This window comes from Chelmon rostratus, chromosome 19 (genome assembly GCF_017976325.1).
Source record: "Chelmon rostratus isolate fCheRos1 chromosome 19, fCheRos1.pri, whole genome shotgun sequence".
Classification (NCBI taxonomy): domain Eukaryota; kingdom Metazoa; phylum Chordata; class Actinopteri; order Chaetodontiformes; family Chaetodontidae; genus Chelmon; species Chelmon rostratus.
The window spans coordinates 11407586-11426807 of NC_055676.1; the positions used below are offsets into that span (position 1 = coordinate 11407586).

The following is a 19222-nucleotide window of genomic DNA, read 5'->3' on the forward strand; positions in this document are numbered from 1 at the left end:
ATAGAATAGTAATAGAATAGTTCATATAATCAGTACATATAATGATTCATTTGTAATTTAAACGCAGGACCTTTACCTTTTACATTTTTGTGTGTGTGCTGTTTACTTAACCACATGATCTGAACACTCCTACCACTGATTATCATCATCATCATTCTTATAATCAGTAGTAGTAGCAGTCGTGGTTTTAATGTTGCTGCTGCTGTTGGCTTGGCCTGACCTACATCATTAGGTGAAGCAGTTGACAGGATGGTTGCGTGATGCTGGAAAGTACTGAGGTGTAACTGTGCTGTCCGCGTGTGAGGGAAAGCACACCTGAGAGCGACCTGCAGGGAAAGAACAGACCGGGGATCAGTTTCACACCCATCTCACTGATTCTGCTGAGTTTATGTCATTCATAAACATCTCTTAAACGCGGCTCATCTGCCTGTGCTGTGGGTCTGAGCCTGTGTTATCACGGTTTATGGGCTTTTCTTTTGCTTGTTCTGTCTTTCCTTACAGGAAGAACATTACACTACTTCCGTGTCTGCCAAAGCAGTCGTTAACCTTAATTTAACCGGACTGCGAACATTTCCTTGAAAACGCGGTGCTGCTCCGTTTAATGAAAGCGCTCTTTAAACTAAACAAGCTGTAAAAGTACTCTACAGCGTGTGTGCTTATACTATGAGTGATATTAGAGACAATATGTGGACAAAAAGCTGATATTCGCTCACTCTCGCCTTCTGATTGGGGACAAAAAGCTCCACGTTAAATCTGAGGGTTGATGTTAAAGGAAGGTCATGAGTGTTCAGGATAAAAGTCGCGCCGTGCCATCGACAAACACAAGCGCGCGCGCGTGTGTGTGGGTGTGTTCGTGCAGAGGTGGGCTTTCCTCGCGCTGTCACACCGTGGAAGCGCCTCTTAAACAGCAGACGAGACGACGGAGGATCATTTGAGCTGAACGAGGCAGGAAACACCTACTGCGAGCGCAGCGAGCTGTGCAAGCCCTGCAGGTAAGAGGAACAACAGTTTACACAGCTCCAAAACCTAATTATCATCACCATTATTATTATTCACTTTTATCCTATTAGTGCTGGTAGTAAAAGAGAATTTAATTATGTAGCTAAATGTGATTTTTTTTATTAGTATCATTTGTATTTATTTGGTTTTTCATATTTTAATCTGAAGCCCTGTAGACAGATGACCGTTATCTTCATTATAGTGAATGTGTTCACATCAGGCTTTGTTATAACAACACTTAACTTAATAAGTGAACAGACAGAGATGAATCATCAGTGACAGCTCACTGAGTGTTCTGCAGAGCTGGAGCTGTCCTTTCCATTTTCCACCAGTTTGCTGCTTTCAGTCCATGAACAGCTTCAAACTTCTCCGCTGTGAGACTTGTGCGATAATGTGCATCAATAAAGCTTTGGCTTGAGGGTAGAGCTCCTAAAAAGTGCGCAATCGCGTTCATGTCTGGCTCCTTAGATAAAAGGATGTTTAGAACAGCTTGTGTCTAAATCTAAATCATTTCCACAGAAGCCTGCTGTGCCGGCATTGCCGGGTAAAACATGCACAAAGAGGAAAAGCAGCCCTCTGTGTTTGTGTGGGTGTGTGTTGACACAGCTTCAGAGTCAAACAACAGCGCGCTCGTGCTATTTTTGTTTCTTTATCAAGAAACAAAATGAGGATGTAATTTGCCCCGTAGCAGAGCTGATTCATGCTTCGACTGAGAAAACATGTGATGCTGTGTGTTGTTTTTTCTGAGGGTCATGGCATTTTTTTGAATGACTAAAGAAGTAAACTAGATCAAACATGTTGTGGCTCTGGAAATCACATCTGGCTTTCTTCAGTAAAGTGAGTCATGTTACTGGTAACACGTCCGAAAGATGTCAGCTTCTGTAAAACTCCCTTTTGCTTCTCCCTCAGGTCTCAATGGACTGGGCCCTTGTTGTACTTTTGCAAGTCATGTTTCAGCCATCTCTCTCAGGTGTGTTCCATAAAGTGTACGAGACATTTATGAATGAATGACACGGGACACACAGTGCATCTACATGCATCCTTTGCATTTCTATTCAACACGCAGTTAAAATCGTCTAGCTGGCATCTTTTGATATTTCTTCCCTGGCTGTGGATCAAATTGACATTATTCTACCTTTTCCCTGCAGTCTTGTTCACTGTTGAAGCTGAGAGAACCAGGTACGAGTCAGAGTTTGGAGGAGACGTTGTGATGGGCTGCAGGTTTCAGCCTAAAAAGTCAAGCCCTGGTGACGCCCTGAAGGTAACCTGGCACTGGGTCACCCAGGGCTCGTTCCGGGAAGTATACCGGATAGATAACGGGGTGGAGCAGTTGGCGAACCAGAGTCCGGACTACCGGGGCAGAGCGAGTCTTCTCACCGAGGAGCTGGAGGAAGGCTGGGCCAGGTTACAGGTTAACACTGCCAGTAAAATGTTCAGGTCTACATAGAATTTGTAGGCAGGTGGTGGGTTTTTACCTGTAAATTTCCCTCTAAGTGATGTTGTCCTTTTTTCATCCTGCTGGGAATAACTGTTACATGTCTCCCCATTATTATCTATGTTCACATGTTCACAGATACTAAGGTATCTGTGCTAAGAAGGGGCCGAAAATGTTTCCACAAAATACAACAATATGTGGACCAAGTGTTTTTCTCTTTTACTTTGACTGACGAGAGTTCAGGCAGGGCTTTAACAACAGAACTCCTCCTTTTGGTTCATTCAGAGTTTTAGGGCGTAGGGGAACAACATTTAACATGATCACATAAAGACTTTCTTCTGTTGTCACTGCACAGATCTCCAGGCTCAGGATCAATGACTCTGGGACCTACCAGTGTTTGGCACAGACAGGAGATGGAGCTGATTATAAAAAGATAACTCTGCTTGTCAAAGGTTAGTACCAAAGGTTAGTCCAAGTCATTTTTTATAGGTTTTTAGGTGAAGACTCCAGGGCCTTTGTTCTGGGAATGGTTGTGGTCATTGACCACAGCATGTGGTCATTTCTGGGCAATAAGAGTATCGGTCATTGTGAAAGTGAAACTAATGTTACTCAGTTTGGCAAAAAAAAAAAATGTTTTTGGCATTCCTCAAGATCTTCCCATCATTGACATTACATTACATATACAAGATCCTAACATCATATCATAATAGTGCTTTTCTAAACAGAAGGTATTTATTAGATATTCTTTCTGTCTGATTCTCCCCTAGCACCTTATAAAGCAGGGACTAAACACATTGAAAAGGCTGCAGAGGGGGATGAGGTGCAGCTAACCTGCGAGTCTGAGGGTTACCCTCAGTCTGCTGTTACATGGCAGGATGGACACCGGCAGAGAATCAATCCCAGCACGACTGCTGTGTCAACACCAGACCAGCTTTTTAAAGTCACCAGTGAGATACGAGTCCGCGCGTCAGACAAAAACAACTACACATGTAGCTTTGCAAACGATGGCTACTCTGCAACATTTCACATTCCAGGTAAATGTTTATTTCCTTTTAGGCTTTCCCCCTGAGGCTGCACTCATAATCTGTAACTGCAGAGAGGATGTGAGCAGACAGGGTTAAATGCTGACCATGCTGTTGCAACATCCTCAGGTCAAGTTCTTGCATGTCATCCCCCATCTCTCCCACCTCCTCTCGTGTCAGCCCTCTGCTGCTCGCAACACTTACAAAATGATGAAAGAATCAAATAAGAAGCAACTATGTTTCCCCAGGATGAAAGGAAACTCGAGCAGAATTGTCCTAATTTGAACCTCTAGTCTGTGTGTTAGGTGAAGCCTTGGATACTGAAAAACAGGAAATGTCATATAGTCGTCACTACCTACTGCTGCTGTTTCCTGTTGCGTTCATATTTTCTTTTTGATAGTGTCTAATGTCAAACCACATCTAATGTGATTGCTAACAGAGGGCGTATATGTATATCACCACTGAGCTTTTCAGCTCTTGCTCAGAGTTTTTCCAGAGCTACAAGAATTTTCCCTGCTACAGCAAAGCCGTAGGAGGCGTTTGGGTTTGAACTTTGAACGATGCAGCGGTGTGTAGGAGTGCTGTTATGAGACACGTGGAAATGTGTGTTTGTTTGTATGTGTAGTGTCTGCTTATATGACTGCAAAGGATTACTTTCTCTTTGAGTACAACATTGGGGGTATGTCCTGATTTTGTGGGGTTACGGCCCTGCACCTGAAATCAGATAAATTCAGGGTATTTTAGCGCTAAATGAAGAAATAAGGCCTTTAAATACATCAACAAAAAGAAGAAATGCAAAAGAAGATGAGGCTGTTTACCAAAAAACTATTAAACGAGGATAAGTTATGTAAATAGCTGCCTTTTTTAGTGCTTAACCATTAAGGGGAAGTTTGCAACAGTTTGTCTTTGGTATATTTGGTTATTTCCATAGTGGTCAAACATATTAAAAGCAAGGGTATAACTCATAACCTGCCAACACTGTCATTTCTGATGCTGGTTATTCTGGCACATGTTAACACTAATCCTTCTCTGTTTTTCACAGATGAATTGCTTATTCCTCGTGCAAAAAATGATGCTCTCATCGTTGTACTGAGCATAGGAGTGATAATGGTTGTGATTATTGTAGCGGTGCTCACGTATCGACGACGAAAAGGTAACCAGTCACTCAATTCTTGTTGTGCGCAGTGCATTACAGCCCTCCAACAGATTCAGGGCGCGTAGCTTGCAACAAACACAGTAACACTTAGCATGCAAAATATCCAAGACTGAATACGCCAATGTCCAGTCAAATCTGCAGCATATGAAAATATGCTGCAGATTTGTCACTCTTTCTGAGAGTTTATTTTCTTAAACTCCTCATCATTCCCTCATTGGCAGCATTCACACTGGTTTATTTTTACATGTCATAGCACGTTTGAGAAAGTGGTGACAACATGGAAAAGAGAACAACAGAACTGGTTGAACTTAACTGTCCAACCAGAACTGAAAATTAGCCTTCAGCAGCTGATGGCTTTTTTTGTGAAATGGGCAGCAGAATTCGTGCCGTGTTAGTAAACAACATGTGTCAGCTCAACTGTAAAGGCAGTGGATACATGTGATATTTGTGATACATGTCGAGTCAAGGAATTTAGCCTCTAAAAGGAGGAAGTGTGGTGTTCGATTTGGCACCGTAGCGACTGCCATTTGCCTTTGAGGGAATTTTATCAGCATGTGACTCGTTATGTGTGTTTTCATGTGAGCATGACTTAGCTTTTTGGACGTGACGTGTGTCACAATCACCACATTTGGAAACACCCAGCTTGGTCTTGGTTTGTGTGAAAGGGGAATTTGAGGTTATTTGTAAATGCGTGGAATGGGTTCTTTAGTATACCATTTGTTTGTTGATCTTATAACTACTCAAACAAACAGCTCCATCACTTCAATAGAAGGCTCAAACTGTAACCTATATGAATGTGTGAACACGATAAGAATCCTGACTGCACTTACAGATAAGGAAACCTACAGATGGTATTTTTAGTTCTCGCACACCATGAAGAGAGTGAAGAACAACTCTTGACTCTGAAAGAAAGCAAAGAGTCCCGCACACTGTCCATCACTTGTACGAATATCTTTATTTTATAGCACTTTTCAAGAACAACAAATAAAACAATGAATGTACTTAAAAGAGCACATAAAATACATGAGAAATAGAAGATTTACAAGAGAAAAACAAGAAAAAAAGCCAAATTAAGTCAATTAAATGTTAGCATACAACTAATTTAAAGCCAAAACATGATAACATACAGTAACACCACTATATATATATATATATATATACATATGTCATGCATACATACAAATATATCACTAGTCTGTCAAACATATAGAAAGTGAAGCTGATGCTTTTAAAACAAAGTCCCATTTTAACACCATTATATTGAGTAGCAAGAATTACACTATTTGTCAAACAAACTTTCTTCATCTGCCCATGCTTAAACACACACACACACACACACACACACACACACACACACACACACACACACACACACATTGTGCCAACAAACCGAATTAATAGCAAAGGGTTTTTTTTTCCGTAGGGTTCAGCACTCACAGGAACTTTTTGGTCAGCGGTCGAGGCAGATCTATTTCTACAGCTGACTGTGAGTCTAAACCATACACTGCACACACACACACACACAACCCCTGCATGGTGTTAATGGTACACCCATTAAAAAGAATGTGTTATGGGCTGGTAATCATAAGAACCACAGTCTCACAGACAGCAACAGGAAAGGTAGTTCAAAAGTAGAAGCGACCTTTCAGGGCTTCTGAAAAAGTGTCACATGAAGTAAATATCTAAAAGAAAGGAGCAACCATGGAGACAAACCATGTTCTGCAACAAACAGGTCTCTCTTTAATCAAACTGCTGCTGATGCATTTGTTAAATGTTCACACACCCACACGCACAGTTGCTATCGCTTTCCATGAAGAAGGCTAAGAGCACACATTTCGGGGTCATCCTGAAACCCTCATTGTAATTTCCTCCTCCACCGGAATGATTCATTCATCGCACTGGCAGTGTCATCCACTCCTCAGCCGCCTGGCTGTGCCGCCTCTTTGCAATGTGAAAAAATGTACTCATAGAAAATAAAAATAGGTTGTTTAATGAATAATTTGCGAGAGTCTTCACGGTAACGCATCTAAAAGCCCTGCTAATGCCCCCAGGGGGCGGCACTGATGATGTGTGATATGGCCAGTGTAGTTTAACCGAGTCTTAGGTAGCGCATGTACTGTGCCTTCACTAGAAGGGCTAAAACTCAAATATCCTCTTACAGGTTGCAAGTATATAACACGTAGAGTAACACAGAAAGACCTACAGCTACATCTGTACATGTGGAATGCTAATCGACTGCAGGTGATACAATTAGTATCGACAGTGTGCAAAAGCATTTTGTTGCATGACGCCATCCTGTATTCTCTGGAATACAGAAGTTAAAATACAAAGATCCCCTTTACTGTTAGGTCACACACTACAAAGTACATCTGCTTGTATTCAATTCATTTGATTTAAACTTGCACTGAGGTGTATGTGAATAGATCTGAAGTTACACCCCTGCATTTCTTGTCGCTATAGCAATGATTGAATGGCTCACTAATTCAGTACCTCTGTGTATGTTACTGTTGTCTGTGTTAGTTTTCTAACAGTGTTGTTCTTTTCAGGCCTACGAGAAGAAAAAGAAAATGAGGAAGAGATAACTGTTTTAAGTGAAGGTAAGTGACTCTTATAGAAAAGAGCTTTTTTTGCACAATTTCTGTTTGTCAGTGGATATATAAAATGACGACAACTAACGATTATTTTCATCTGCGATGAATCTGCAGATTATTTTCTCAGTTTGGTCTATAAAATATCAGAAAATAGTGAAAAACCACAATTTTTCAGTCACAGTTTCCTAAAGTTCATTCAGAGGCCAAATGTATTTGAATGTCTTGTTTTGTCCAACCAACAGTCCAAAACCCAAAGATATTCAGTTTCTGCCACATAAGATGCAGAGATGCCAGTGAAACCAGTTTGGTATATTTACATTAAATATTACTTAAGCTATTAATCAATCATCAAAATAACTGCAGTAGACAGATGGACAGAAAGGCAGATGGATGGACTGAGAGTTAGACAGAACAGTCAGGCACATGGAGCAAAAAATGGACAGAGTCAGGAAGAGTGACAATGAAAGTGGGAAGGATGAATAAGTGAAATAATGGAAGAGATAGGGAGTGCAGTGGTTTTTGTTCAAAATAAATCAACAAAAAGACAAAAAAAATTGTAGAAAAATAAATAACCAAAAAATTACACCATCAATATCATCAATAATACTAATAGCAGATAATAAATAATAACAATATATGATTAAAGGTTGCTACATATAACATAAACAAGTATGAGGAGCTGAATCAAGGGAAGGTGATGCATTTTGTGAGAGTTTTGTAATTGATAGATTGATTGTGTCTGTGTGTGTCTGTGTGTGTGTGTGTGCGTGTGCATGTGTGTGTGTGTGTAGGGGGGATTTGCTCACAGGCAGATTTAAAGATATGAAGAAAGGGGCCCAGGCTTAGAAGGCTTGGCCAGTGTGGGCTGTTTATTGTGTTTCCAGTTTTCTTGGCGATGGTGAGGGGCAGTGGTGGGGGTCTGTAGTTTTGCATGGATCAGTTTCTATTGTATTAGCTGTAGGTTGGTGTTGTTGGTCACTGTAAATGTATGGATTTTAACTGAAGGGCACTGAAAGTATTCTTCTTCCCCTAATGTTGTATTTCTGAACCAGCCCCTGGAATGTGATAAAGGAATTATTATAGAAGGTTTGCTAGAGATGTATGCTGCTTCTTTGTCTCCATGTAGTGAAAGAGAGTGGTGCTTTTATTATAGCTTTTCTTCCCCATGAAGCTGCATGGTTGTTGATACTCCAGTGTTTTTGAAGCATTTGTGCTTTTATGAAGGTGTTTAGGAGCTTTGGATGCATACTTTGCATACTGACTGTTGTGTTTCTATCCATGGGTTAATGTGTTGGTTGGGATGGATCCAGTTTGAGGTATAGTGGAGTTGGTTTACATGGAGGTAGAATAAGAAGTGAGGAGCTTACAGTCCTCCTTGAGTTTCCAGTTGAATTTGTTTGTGAGTGAGTTTAGTGAGTTAAACCAGTTAGTGGTGGGCTGAGATGGGATCATTTTGATGGCTAATCCGTCAATGAGGGAAAGGAGTAAATCTGTCCAGCAGTTTAAATCATCTCTTATTGTTTTTTGTAGTGGAACAAAAGAAGGTGGAACAACAACCAACAAGTTTGGTGGAAACATTTATACCCAGATATTTGACTTTTCTAGTGATTGTTAGGAGTGTGTTTCATTACCATATATATGTACAATTGCTGCTTTTGTTCATATCATAGTCTGATGTTTCAGAAAAGGGACTCCCTCTTGTAGGGAGTTTGATGGATCTTGCAAGTGAAGCAATATGTCATCTGCAAAGAGACTGACTTTGTGGAGGGACTCCAGCTCCAGGACCTTAGCTTTGCCTGCCTTTCCTGTCTCTCTCTAGATGTCACAATCTAAATAAAGCAGAAATTACAACAAAAAAAGAAATCTTTTAAAAACTTCCCCTTAGACACTGACTTTAAAGGGAAGTTTTGACTTGAAGACACCCACAAGTTCAAGGTTTGGAAGAAACCTCTAAGAAAAGACAAGTTTAGGAAGACAACTTCCCCCAGAAATCTGTAACTATCTGTCAGCCTGCTGAACTTCAATAATTAAAAAATGTCCTTTATTGAACAAAATATCAACCTGCACACTCCACTGCGAAATTACAGGAAATTTTCTGACAAGACAGAAAAGAACAAAGAAAACGTCTCAGAGAAATTTTTTCCACATTATTTGATTCCACTTCATCAAATGACGCTGATATGATCATCATCATTTTGTTGTCTGCAGGCCGCAGAGAGGAAAATCTGGGGGCGTTTGTGAAAACCCTTTATTCCGACATCTACCTCAACGCGGATGCCAGACGTCACTTGGATGCTTTCAGTGTGGAGGAGCTCTCTCAAAGGCTGCAAAACAAGTGAGTCACAAGTGCAATTTTACAAGAAGCTCATTAAAGATGCAAGACTCCACTTCTAAGATCACATTTCCAGTAACAGCAAGTTTTTCGTTCCAACTACGAACATTTTTGTAAGGATGAGAAAATTCTGCACTTTTTATTGAAAAGATTGAGAATGTCAGATTTTTACCTCTTCATTTTAACCCATTTTAAAATCCAGCTCTTAAATCAGAACTGTATAGATGGTTTGATATTGGCCAACGTCATAAATTTGGAATTCAGAGTTCACCAAAGTTGGGTTGGGGTTAATGTGAAATATTTGGGCATATTAACACAGCATGAGAAATTCAACAGATATCAGTGAGTCCATTAAAATAAATGGATTTCTTGAAACTTTGTCTTTGTCACGCTGACGTGACCGGGAAGCTTCGTGTGTGGACTCCGGACATGGCTGAAGTCTGTGTTTCTATACTCGTACAGACCAGCATCTTTTATACTCACAGTTATTCTTGATTTGTTTCGTTTTGTCAGGAGCGGCCAGGCTGTGAATCTCCAAGCTTTACTCCCTGAAGCTGGAGAGACGCTTCTTCTTGAGGGACCCCCGGGAAGCGGCAAGACAACCACAGCCCACATCCTGGTCTCTTCTTGGACCGAAGGGCCCGCACACACCCTTGCCAGCGTCATAGATCTCAGCACTGTCGCACTTCTTTTATATGTCGACTGCGGCAAAGCGAAGGGTAACTTGTTTCAGGAAATAACATCACAGCTGTCTCTCGCGGAAAAGATATCAACAGAGGACGAGATGAGGACTCTGTTCACCGGGTCCGGCGAGGTCCTGCTGCTGTTGGACGGCTACAGAGAAGGGGACCAATTTTTCGACGCGTCCATACAGAGGTTACTGAGAGAAAGAAGAGGATGCAGGGTCCTGGTCACGGCCTGCCCGGGACACTGCCCCATTCTCAAGGGCACAATTGGGACAGAGGGGGTGCTGGAGCTCCGAACACAAACTGTGAAGGAGTGAGGGCGCAAAACTTTGTTACCAACAAAGACGCCAAGCACTTGTTACATTTTTAACCATAGTTTTGTCTGACACTGACTGTGTGTTTTCAGGTTTTGTAGAAGCCCAGATATGCTGCAAAATGCGTGTATCCATCAGGACTGCTTTTGTACTGTCATTTTGATGAAAATATTACATCTAATTATTCTTTTTTTTAACGAGATTTTTATTTTTAGACACAGTGCAATCAGTAATCCATCTTATCTTTGCACACACCATTCATGAAAGTCCTGAGAGTGGTTTCAGCTACACATCCACATGTGTTTCCAACAGAGCGGATCGTTGAAACACTTGATAAACGATTGCAGTTCTTTCTGTTTCGCTTCTGTGCCCAGGAAAAAAAAAGGTCATCATTAAGGTTGTTTTCTAGACTGCAAGCAAAGCAGCAACAGTTTCTGTTTGCTGTTTGTGAAAAGGGAAGTGACTCTATCAGTATTCCTGTCAAGAGACCTCCCTGATTCCAGTAATGTGATACAAATGATTTTTTTTTATATTTTTGTATGTTCTTCATTCTCCAGTCATTGTAGTCTCTTACATCTCACCCAGTGTATGAGTCATTAAGATTTTCACTCAGTCAGCATGTTGTCATATTTTTCTACTGCACTGGTGAATCTACAACTGCAGCATCAACCGCCAGACGTGTTTAAAGAGGAACCTTCAAAACATGGCTAATTGTGTGTTCTCGCACTGCAGCTGCTGGACGTGTGTGAAATGAAAAGCACTGCAGAGGGCAATGATCGCCATGTTGTTATTTACTTTCTCTCACTCTCTCAGTGTCTTTATGAGGGTTAATTGACCTTCTAAATTGAGAAGTGAAAAAACTACCTGTTACATGATTGCCTTCAGATACACAGTGTGGCTGACATGTGTTGCAGGTAATAAGATGTGATGCCCAGTGGAGGATGGAAGGGGCATGAGGGGGTATGCTGGATTCAGGAAACTGTACAGTCAATGCATTCCACTTTTATGATGAAAGTGTTTGTTATAAAGCAAGTCTCAAAATGCTTTTTAAAACCATGAACAATCTTTGAAAACTTCAGCTGTGCACAACATAAACATGCCTACTTCCAACAATACTTGGATAGAAAAATAAAACCACCCAAATAAGTTTTAACCCAAACTAAAAATGTGTCCGGGAGCTCCAGATGAAGACATTAAGTCAGATGATTGCAGATGGCCTTGAACAAGATGAAACAAAAACAGCAATATATTCCTGTTATTAATGAATCCTAATTATGTGTGATAACCTACATTTGTTACTGGTTCAGTCACGAATATCAAACCCATGCAGCTTTTGTTGACCAAACCTGATTCAAAGTAGGGCTAATTTTAAATTAGGACACATGAAAACATGCATTCTCTTACATCTGCGGTGTCACAACTATCATGACAGACGTTCAGGGCCCGTTAACACCATTCGGCTGGACAGAAAACCCCTGCAGCTGCAGAGGTTCCTCTCAACAGCCTGGTTTCTAGCCACAGCAGGCAGCTACTTCAGATAAAAAAAAAACAAAAAAAACCCCAAAACCTCACCAATCAGCAGACGAACAACAACAGCATCGAGCTGGTGAACACAGCAGAACATCATAAATCCTGACAGAAGTTTTGTACATTTCATTATCTACAGTATGTATAAGAAACACGTTCATACTCTCCAGCAAAGAGAAACCAAGGGAAAGGTTTAGGTCATATAACATACATATTCCAAATAAATAAAGATCTGATAAACAGGTATATTGCAATATATTATGCATTATTAGAAAAACTGCATATTTAACAAAGACTGTGCTTACATACTGTGAAAAACTACAAGATAATAAAAAATATAACAAGACTTGAAAGCAAAACCATCCAGCAGTATTACTCATGATCAAGTTTCACCACTTTGTTGACTCCTTCAGCTGTTGCCTGCAAACTATTTATGAACAACTTCCTTCTTGAGCATGAACACTGTGAGATACTTCTGCTTTTCTGCTTTGCTCAGCAGGTTAAATTCATCATTTAATCTGTAAACCCAGTCATGATTGGGTTTACAGATGATGTTTGTTTCTCTCTCGTCTTAAATCAATACATCATCATCCCAAAACACCAAACATATTTCATTATTGCACACATATATAAATGTGCCGTAATCACAGTTTACACTATCACATAGTTCATTTCCAAAAAAACTGTTACTGTACACACTGTAAATTTGAGGGTATTGTAAGAAATGTAAATTGGGAAATACGGGAAATACAGAATGAGTTGCGATATTTTAGAAATGGTGATTTGGATTAGACTGAAGTGGTTTATGATGCAAGAATAGTTCTGGATTTTTCTTTTTTTCCCACCAAGAAAACAGCTGCTTTGCTCTGGTTCACAAGAGATGAGCTGTGCCTTAAAAAAAACTTCCTTTTTTGTCTTCTTCTCTGTTGTGGTAGGCATGGAAAATGTTACGGTGCAGCAAGAGAGAACAAAAAAGAGATTCAGGCTCAGGTTTGGATTTTAAATTTTTCTATTTGATAGGTTACAGGGCTGTAAAATAAAGTGTCCATGTTGCACTTTCCTCAGTGCGAAATGAGTCATCCTGCCTGCGGGTTGCTCCACAGGTGCACGTAGTCAGTCATCTAAGGCTTGATTGAACGCACGTGATGCCAATTGCCTGCAGGTCAAGTCATTACAAACAGGGTTTTTTTTTCTCAAATCCAGAGAACATTCCCCTAATGGACTTCCTGGTGTGAAATTGTTTTGACAATCACATGGCACTGCTATGGGCACAAGCCTCGCCCCTGACTGTGCAGATATGTCATGGCTTGGTTTCAACCATGTGTACAATAATAATCAATTTTTCACAATCCATTGTGTTTTGGAAAAGATATATTGATGACAAAATATGATCTCCAGGCTTTTTCACATTTCTCAACTACTGCATGATTCAGTTGAAGTAATTCTGGTATGTGATAGTCACCATCAGGGGCTTTGTCTCCTTGCCAACACTGTGCTGCATGTTCTAATTATAAAAACACTTTTCCAGCTTTGTGTCAAAAAAAAAAAGTACAAGAGTACAAAATTTATAGTGCAGCTCCAGTAATGTCCTCTTTCCTCTCGCATGTATCAAAAGTGGCATCCAATATGTAACCGAGGAGGCAATGAACATGAAAGTGCTTTCCACTGTGCTGACCCTAAATCAGACTTGGCATTCTGTGCCATTGACATGATGATTCTCAGCCATCGTGGTGGAAACGTGGATCAAATTTTAATCCAGTGTGGATGCAGGACATCTTCTACCTTAAAACGCTACACCCTAGTGGCTTAAATGAAGAATTAGATATAACCTGTTCTCTGTGTCTTGAGGTCTGGTTTGACTCCCATTCTCAGTGTACAAGCTAACGCTTGTATATATATATATATATATCAGCCTGTGTATGAGAATGTGTGTGCCCTATGGAGTCATATTATTGTAATGTTGTGTTCATAATTACTTGACCTGCAGGCAGTTGGCTTCATGTGCATTCAATCAAGCCCCAGATGATTGACTAGGTGCACCTGCTGAGTAGCGCACATCCAGAGTGACTCACCTTAGATGCCTCATTTTGCACTGTGGAACATGCAGCATGGTCCGGAACATTTGCACTCTCTACTTTTGCACACCTTTTTTGTTCTTTTTACAGCCATGCAACGTACTAAATAACAACATTAAAATCTCTGTGTTCTCTGTGTGTGAATCCTTCCTTGCTGCACAGTCACTTTTACAAAGTAACAGCTTTAACAGGCAACTTATAAGCCTTTTGGAGAGTTTAATATTAAAAAAGCTGATTTGGGTGAAGTTTTGCATTAAGCCTGTTTTTCTTCAGTTGCACATTCCACAGAGAAAAGACAGCCATATTATACATATTATACAACTCCATTCTTGCATTCAAGGTGCAAATAACAGTGTTAGTGGACAATTAACATATGTTTTTTCGTTATTTTCATGAAATAAAAGCGTTTCACTTTTAGCCAATAGAATTGTGCATCTTTTCTCCTTCCCTACATCATAGTTTCACTAGATGGTGCCATCCTCCTTTCCATGCAGGCTCAGTGTGAGAGCTGTAGGTGGCTGTGTTTGCTGATTTTGAACCCATGAAATTTTGTTCACTTATGGAGGAATTAAAGGGTCACGGGAAAAATAATTCAGACACACACACAAAAAAGCTGTTTTTTCTGCCAGTTTTCATCTGATGAAAGGGAAGTTTCTTATGTGGAAACAGTTTTTTCTTTTATATCCTCTCTCTGAGTCACTGTCTGTGTTTTGTTATCTTATTGTTGAGGTATATGATCTCGATCTTATCTCCAGAATTGTTAGCTCTTTGCTTTGAGTAGCTGTGATTTCCTATTGCCAATAGAATCTGATGTCAGACCATAGGATCAGGGATATGAGTTAATCAAGCTGCAGGTACTGAATATCACAGATTTAAGTTAGGCTAAGGGGGAAAGTGTGTGCACGTTTGTTTGCGTGTCTGAATACTCACATATCTACATTTATTCAGCCTGGAAAGGGCCTCACTGAGACTGAAACATTTCTTTGACAGGAGTGTCCTGGCCAGAACATTTAAGTACAGCTTTCTTTTCATGCTTTTTTTTTTCTTCTGGTTTAACATAATTTTCTTTGGAGCCAAGAAAAAAGTATTAATTAGTGCCAAAAATACAACTGCTACGTCCAGCTGTCCAAGATATTCTCATCATCCCTTCAATCTAAGAAAACGCTCCCCTCTGAAACTCAACGCCCTGACATAGCTCATGCTATGCCCCATCCCCATCACCCCGTCCTGCCTCCCAACAGCACCACAAACCACACACACAACACACGCACACACTCAAAATGAGAGTTAACCCCATCAAAAAGGACGATCTCCTACATGCGCGGCCCCCATTTCCTCTTTCAACCTCAACCTCCCGGACCAAAGAGGCGGTTTCATCATTTGGTAATTAATATTCTAGGGAAGAGGAGAGCATCAGGAAACAATTATGCAATAATGTATGGAGGTAAATGCACACTGTGTCCACACAAAAACACACAAATGCACGAACACATATATATCAGCATGATCGGCTCTTCCTCTCTTCCAAGATCAGGTTACTCTCATGCACGTAACACAGCTGCGGTGGATGTAATGAATGTGCTTGATGGAGGGCAAATCTTGCATCTGAAATATTTTAATTTTGTGTTCTGTATTCCTACTGAATTTTTACCGTCAAGTATGTTTCTAAACTTTTGTGAGATTCTAGTATGTTTGCTCTTCTGCAGCAATAAAAGTCCAACAGGTTTTAATGGATTCGTGGAAGATGATGCACTGACCAAACGTGATGCGTTCAGTCTTTCAGTGTGTTTCTGGACGTGCCTTTATCAAACACGTTCCAGGTTTAACCAGGTGTGCACTACACCTGCTTAGTGTAATTGTGCTTGTTTTATCTTCGAAAACATTAGACAGTCAGTAGAGGGAACAGCACCAAAGGACAAGATATAGGATGTGGTGTGTTTCATTTTTGCATTAATTAACAGGCCATGAGGCAGCTTTTCCATCTGAACAGTTGATAAATGACATGAAGTGCAAAGATATTAACAGACGAAGATGTTATAATGTGACATGACATCACATTACTGAAAATGACAAGAGGTGACAAAACTAGGTGACATAACAAAAGGACAATAAGACATGCATGAGATCCAAATGCATAAACTTTCCCTGACTTCACTGTATGTCTTGCCTATTTTAGAAACAGATTACATATTAAATGCATGTATTTATTTATGTGCAAAAGCTGTTGAAATTTCTACTCTTTGACTTGGCAGTTCAATACACTTCAAGGTGGAGGTAAGTCACAGGTTTGATCACCACAACATGCCGTTATACTGTCCTCAAGCCGTCCACACTAAACCCACACATACTCACTTATGCTAAGGCTTATGAGCATGAGCTAAAAAAAAATCTATGTGCAAAAAACCATACTGGTTACAGTCGTGTGTGCTATTGCTTTAATTCCATTACAGATGGTTTTTCAGAGGATGTGTTGCACAGTGACAGGGAGGATGGGGCACGGCAGGGTGGCGATGTGTTGATTTTAGCCAAAAGGATGCCACACTCGGGTTGTCACTGGAGCCTAACACACGACTCCAGTCTGTATCCATATAGTCTCTGCTGGCTCTGACCCAGTCTGTCTGGTAATTGGGATCAGATGAGTGGCAGCAAAAGCGAGGCGACCTGGTTTCTCCGGGACCCACGCTAACCTGGAAGCATTTATTTTATGGAAAAGATGTTTAGTTAAAGTGCAGCGCTGCAGCCTGCAGCCCAGCCCCTCTAATGACTCTCCAGTTCTCTTGCCCAGGCCTGGAGACAGAGCCCTGTGATGGATATGACTGGTGAAACAGGGACACACACACACACTCACACACACACACACTTCCATCACCCTGCACTGTGATGGATATGACTGGTGAAAGCTCTGAACACTGTTTCCTGAGTCCTTCACTTCCTTCCTCCCAGGCCTTGGTGAGCCAAGCTGAGCCGGGTTTCACTAGACTCGGGACGGATTGGATTGCAGATTAACTGGCTTCCTGTCCAATCCGTTGGCTGCGTTCATCTGCTTTCCTAACGGTCACTTTTATTTACGAGCAAGCGGTGACGTTATTGAGGATGAATGAGTCTCTTCAGGATGGACGAGATCCCGGAGGCTTGTGGGGCGAGGGGTGTATTTACTGAGGGACAATTGTTTTTAGCAGCGTATTTTGGAAAAAATTAAGGAAAAATAAGCAAAATTTATTTGAACAATGACCCAATAAACAAATCTGAAAGAACAGTATATCTGTGTACGTTTACATGTTTGCTTTTCCTTATGTTCAGCAGCTCCTACTCCTTGTTATCTGTGCACTGTACGTCTTCTCTTGCTGAACTGCAGCACATAGTTCATTTTTAATTAAACAATTATTGCACTGCAAAAATCTCCATCTGACCAAGTGATTTTCGTCTATTCTTGAATGTCTTATTTTCTCAAAACAAGTAAAAAAACTGTCAGTGTGGGGAGACATTCCAGTGCAAACTGATTTGATACCAGAGTTTTCTTGAGTCAGTTTTTCTTGATTAGTGCAGCAATCTGCCTAATTCAGTCTTCAATAAAGTCAACGGATTCATATTGTAAAAGTTGAAACAATCCTTCTGCAGTAGCAGATTATTAAAATTATTTTAACCGAAAAAAAGAACTCTTTTTGCAAAGGCTGAAAATAATTGTATGCCAAATCAAATTTGCTAAAATTTCACCTGTTGCAGCAATGATACACAATATTTTCAATGAGTATTTGGTCAAAGAATCTGTTATAGTTATTTATACATAAAAAGAGGAATTTTAAAAACAAAAGCAGAGGATATAATATCGTCCAGATATACAAAATTCTATGCAAAAATGTTTCAGATTTCAAAAAACAGCATATCTTGCCAGACTGATTTTCACATATTTGTTTCTTTAAATAAGACTCGGCTGAGGACTTCAGTATTATCGAAGGATTTAGATGTAGAGATGTATTCGTAAATTGGGCCCATTGTCATTCCCTCCACCATCCCATCACTACAGGTCACCAACACCACCCGCCCCACACCTCCCTCCTTCTCCCTCTCTTCTGCTGGCAGCCCTTGATTACACTTGTCTCCTGGGGGAAGGTTTAAACTCCTCAGAGATAGTAATATCGAGGGCACTACTGGCTAGTCACTTCAGATCAGGGCGGGGGGAGGAAATGTCGACGGACATAAAGCTAAATATATAATTCCTCCCATGCCGGTAATCACGATGTCCAGACGATTTGAAATGACAGTTTAACCACTTTAGACTGAGGAACGCTTTGTTCAGGTTTGAGAAGCAGGAGGTGTGTGTGTTGGAGCGTCTGGTTGGTCCCTACGATGGTTGGGGAGCCTCCTCGTGGGTGTAGAAGCTATCCAAAGGGGCCCGTGTGGTCCTTTCTAAATACACGTGGGGGGGAAAGAGCGCACGTTCCATTGACTTAAAATGGCTCGCAGACCAGACAGGAGCAATTCTGTGAATGACTGACGTGCCAAGAGCTCCGGAAGGAAACACTCTCAGTGACCGGTATTAGTTTACCTGATTATTAGGATATCCAGCTTCCTCCTAAAATGGCCGGCCATTTCCCTGTTAGAGGCAGTAAGGGCACCCACCTGGATTAGGCCTAAACGTGGTCTGCATTACACCAGGCACAACCAGGCCTCATGCCACACAGCTCAGACAATTGCATCTATAAATATTAATAGGCTAATCTGCACATATTCTTTTTCCTGCAAGCTGGTTACTACATCAGGGTCATAGATACTCTTATGAACATCAAATCCATTTAAATCTTTAGTTCAATTTGCATATGCAGAGATTTTCGCTCCAGACAGGCTCTCTCGATGTCTTTTCCCCCCATCATCACATCAGAAGAGGAGAGCGCATTTCGTATTCAGGCGCTGATTGGATCCTTGATGAGATCTTCAGGGTGGCTTCTCGCACTCTGACGCTCTTAACACTCCAGAGGTGATGAGAAGAGAGAGCGAGGGAGGAGAGAGAGAGAGGAGGGAATGAGGTGTGTGTGTGTGTGTGTGGGATCGATCCAATTCTGTGTACGCTGAAGTGGTCGGCTCTGC

The 19222-nt window shown here is 40.9% G+C and overlaps 1 protein-coding gene across 2 annotated transcripts; it reads left to right on the forward strand.

The window, feature by feature from the left end:
* The first annotated feature begins 651 nt into the window (after positions 1 to 651).
* On the forward strand, positions 652 to 12130 carry LOC121623314 (CD276 antigen homolog). Of its 2 annotated transcripts, XM_041960564.1 has the most exons (10): positions 662 to 992; positions 1909 to 1969; positions 2148 to 2410; positions 2790 to 2886; positions 3202 to 3468; positions 4499 to 4609; positions 6036 to 6098; positions 7159 to 7209; positions 9412 to 9538; positions 10049 to 12130. In XM_041960564.1, the coding sequence occupies exons 2-10, from the start codon at positions 1915 to 1917 to the stop codon at positions 10536 to 10538; spliced, it is 1524 nt and encodes a 507-aa protein (XP_041816498.1). In that variant the 5' UTR covers positions 662 to 992; positions 1909 to 1914; the 3' UTR covers positions 10539 to 12130. The 2 variants fall into 2 exon arrangements, with proteins under 2 accessions (XP_041816499.1, XP_041816498.1); XM_041960565.1 differs by lacking the exon at positions 6036 to 6098 and having other exon boundaries at positions 652 to 992.
* Positions 12131 to 19222: the final 7092 nt, after the last annotated feature.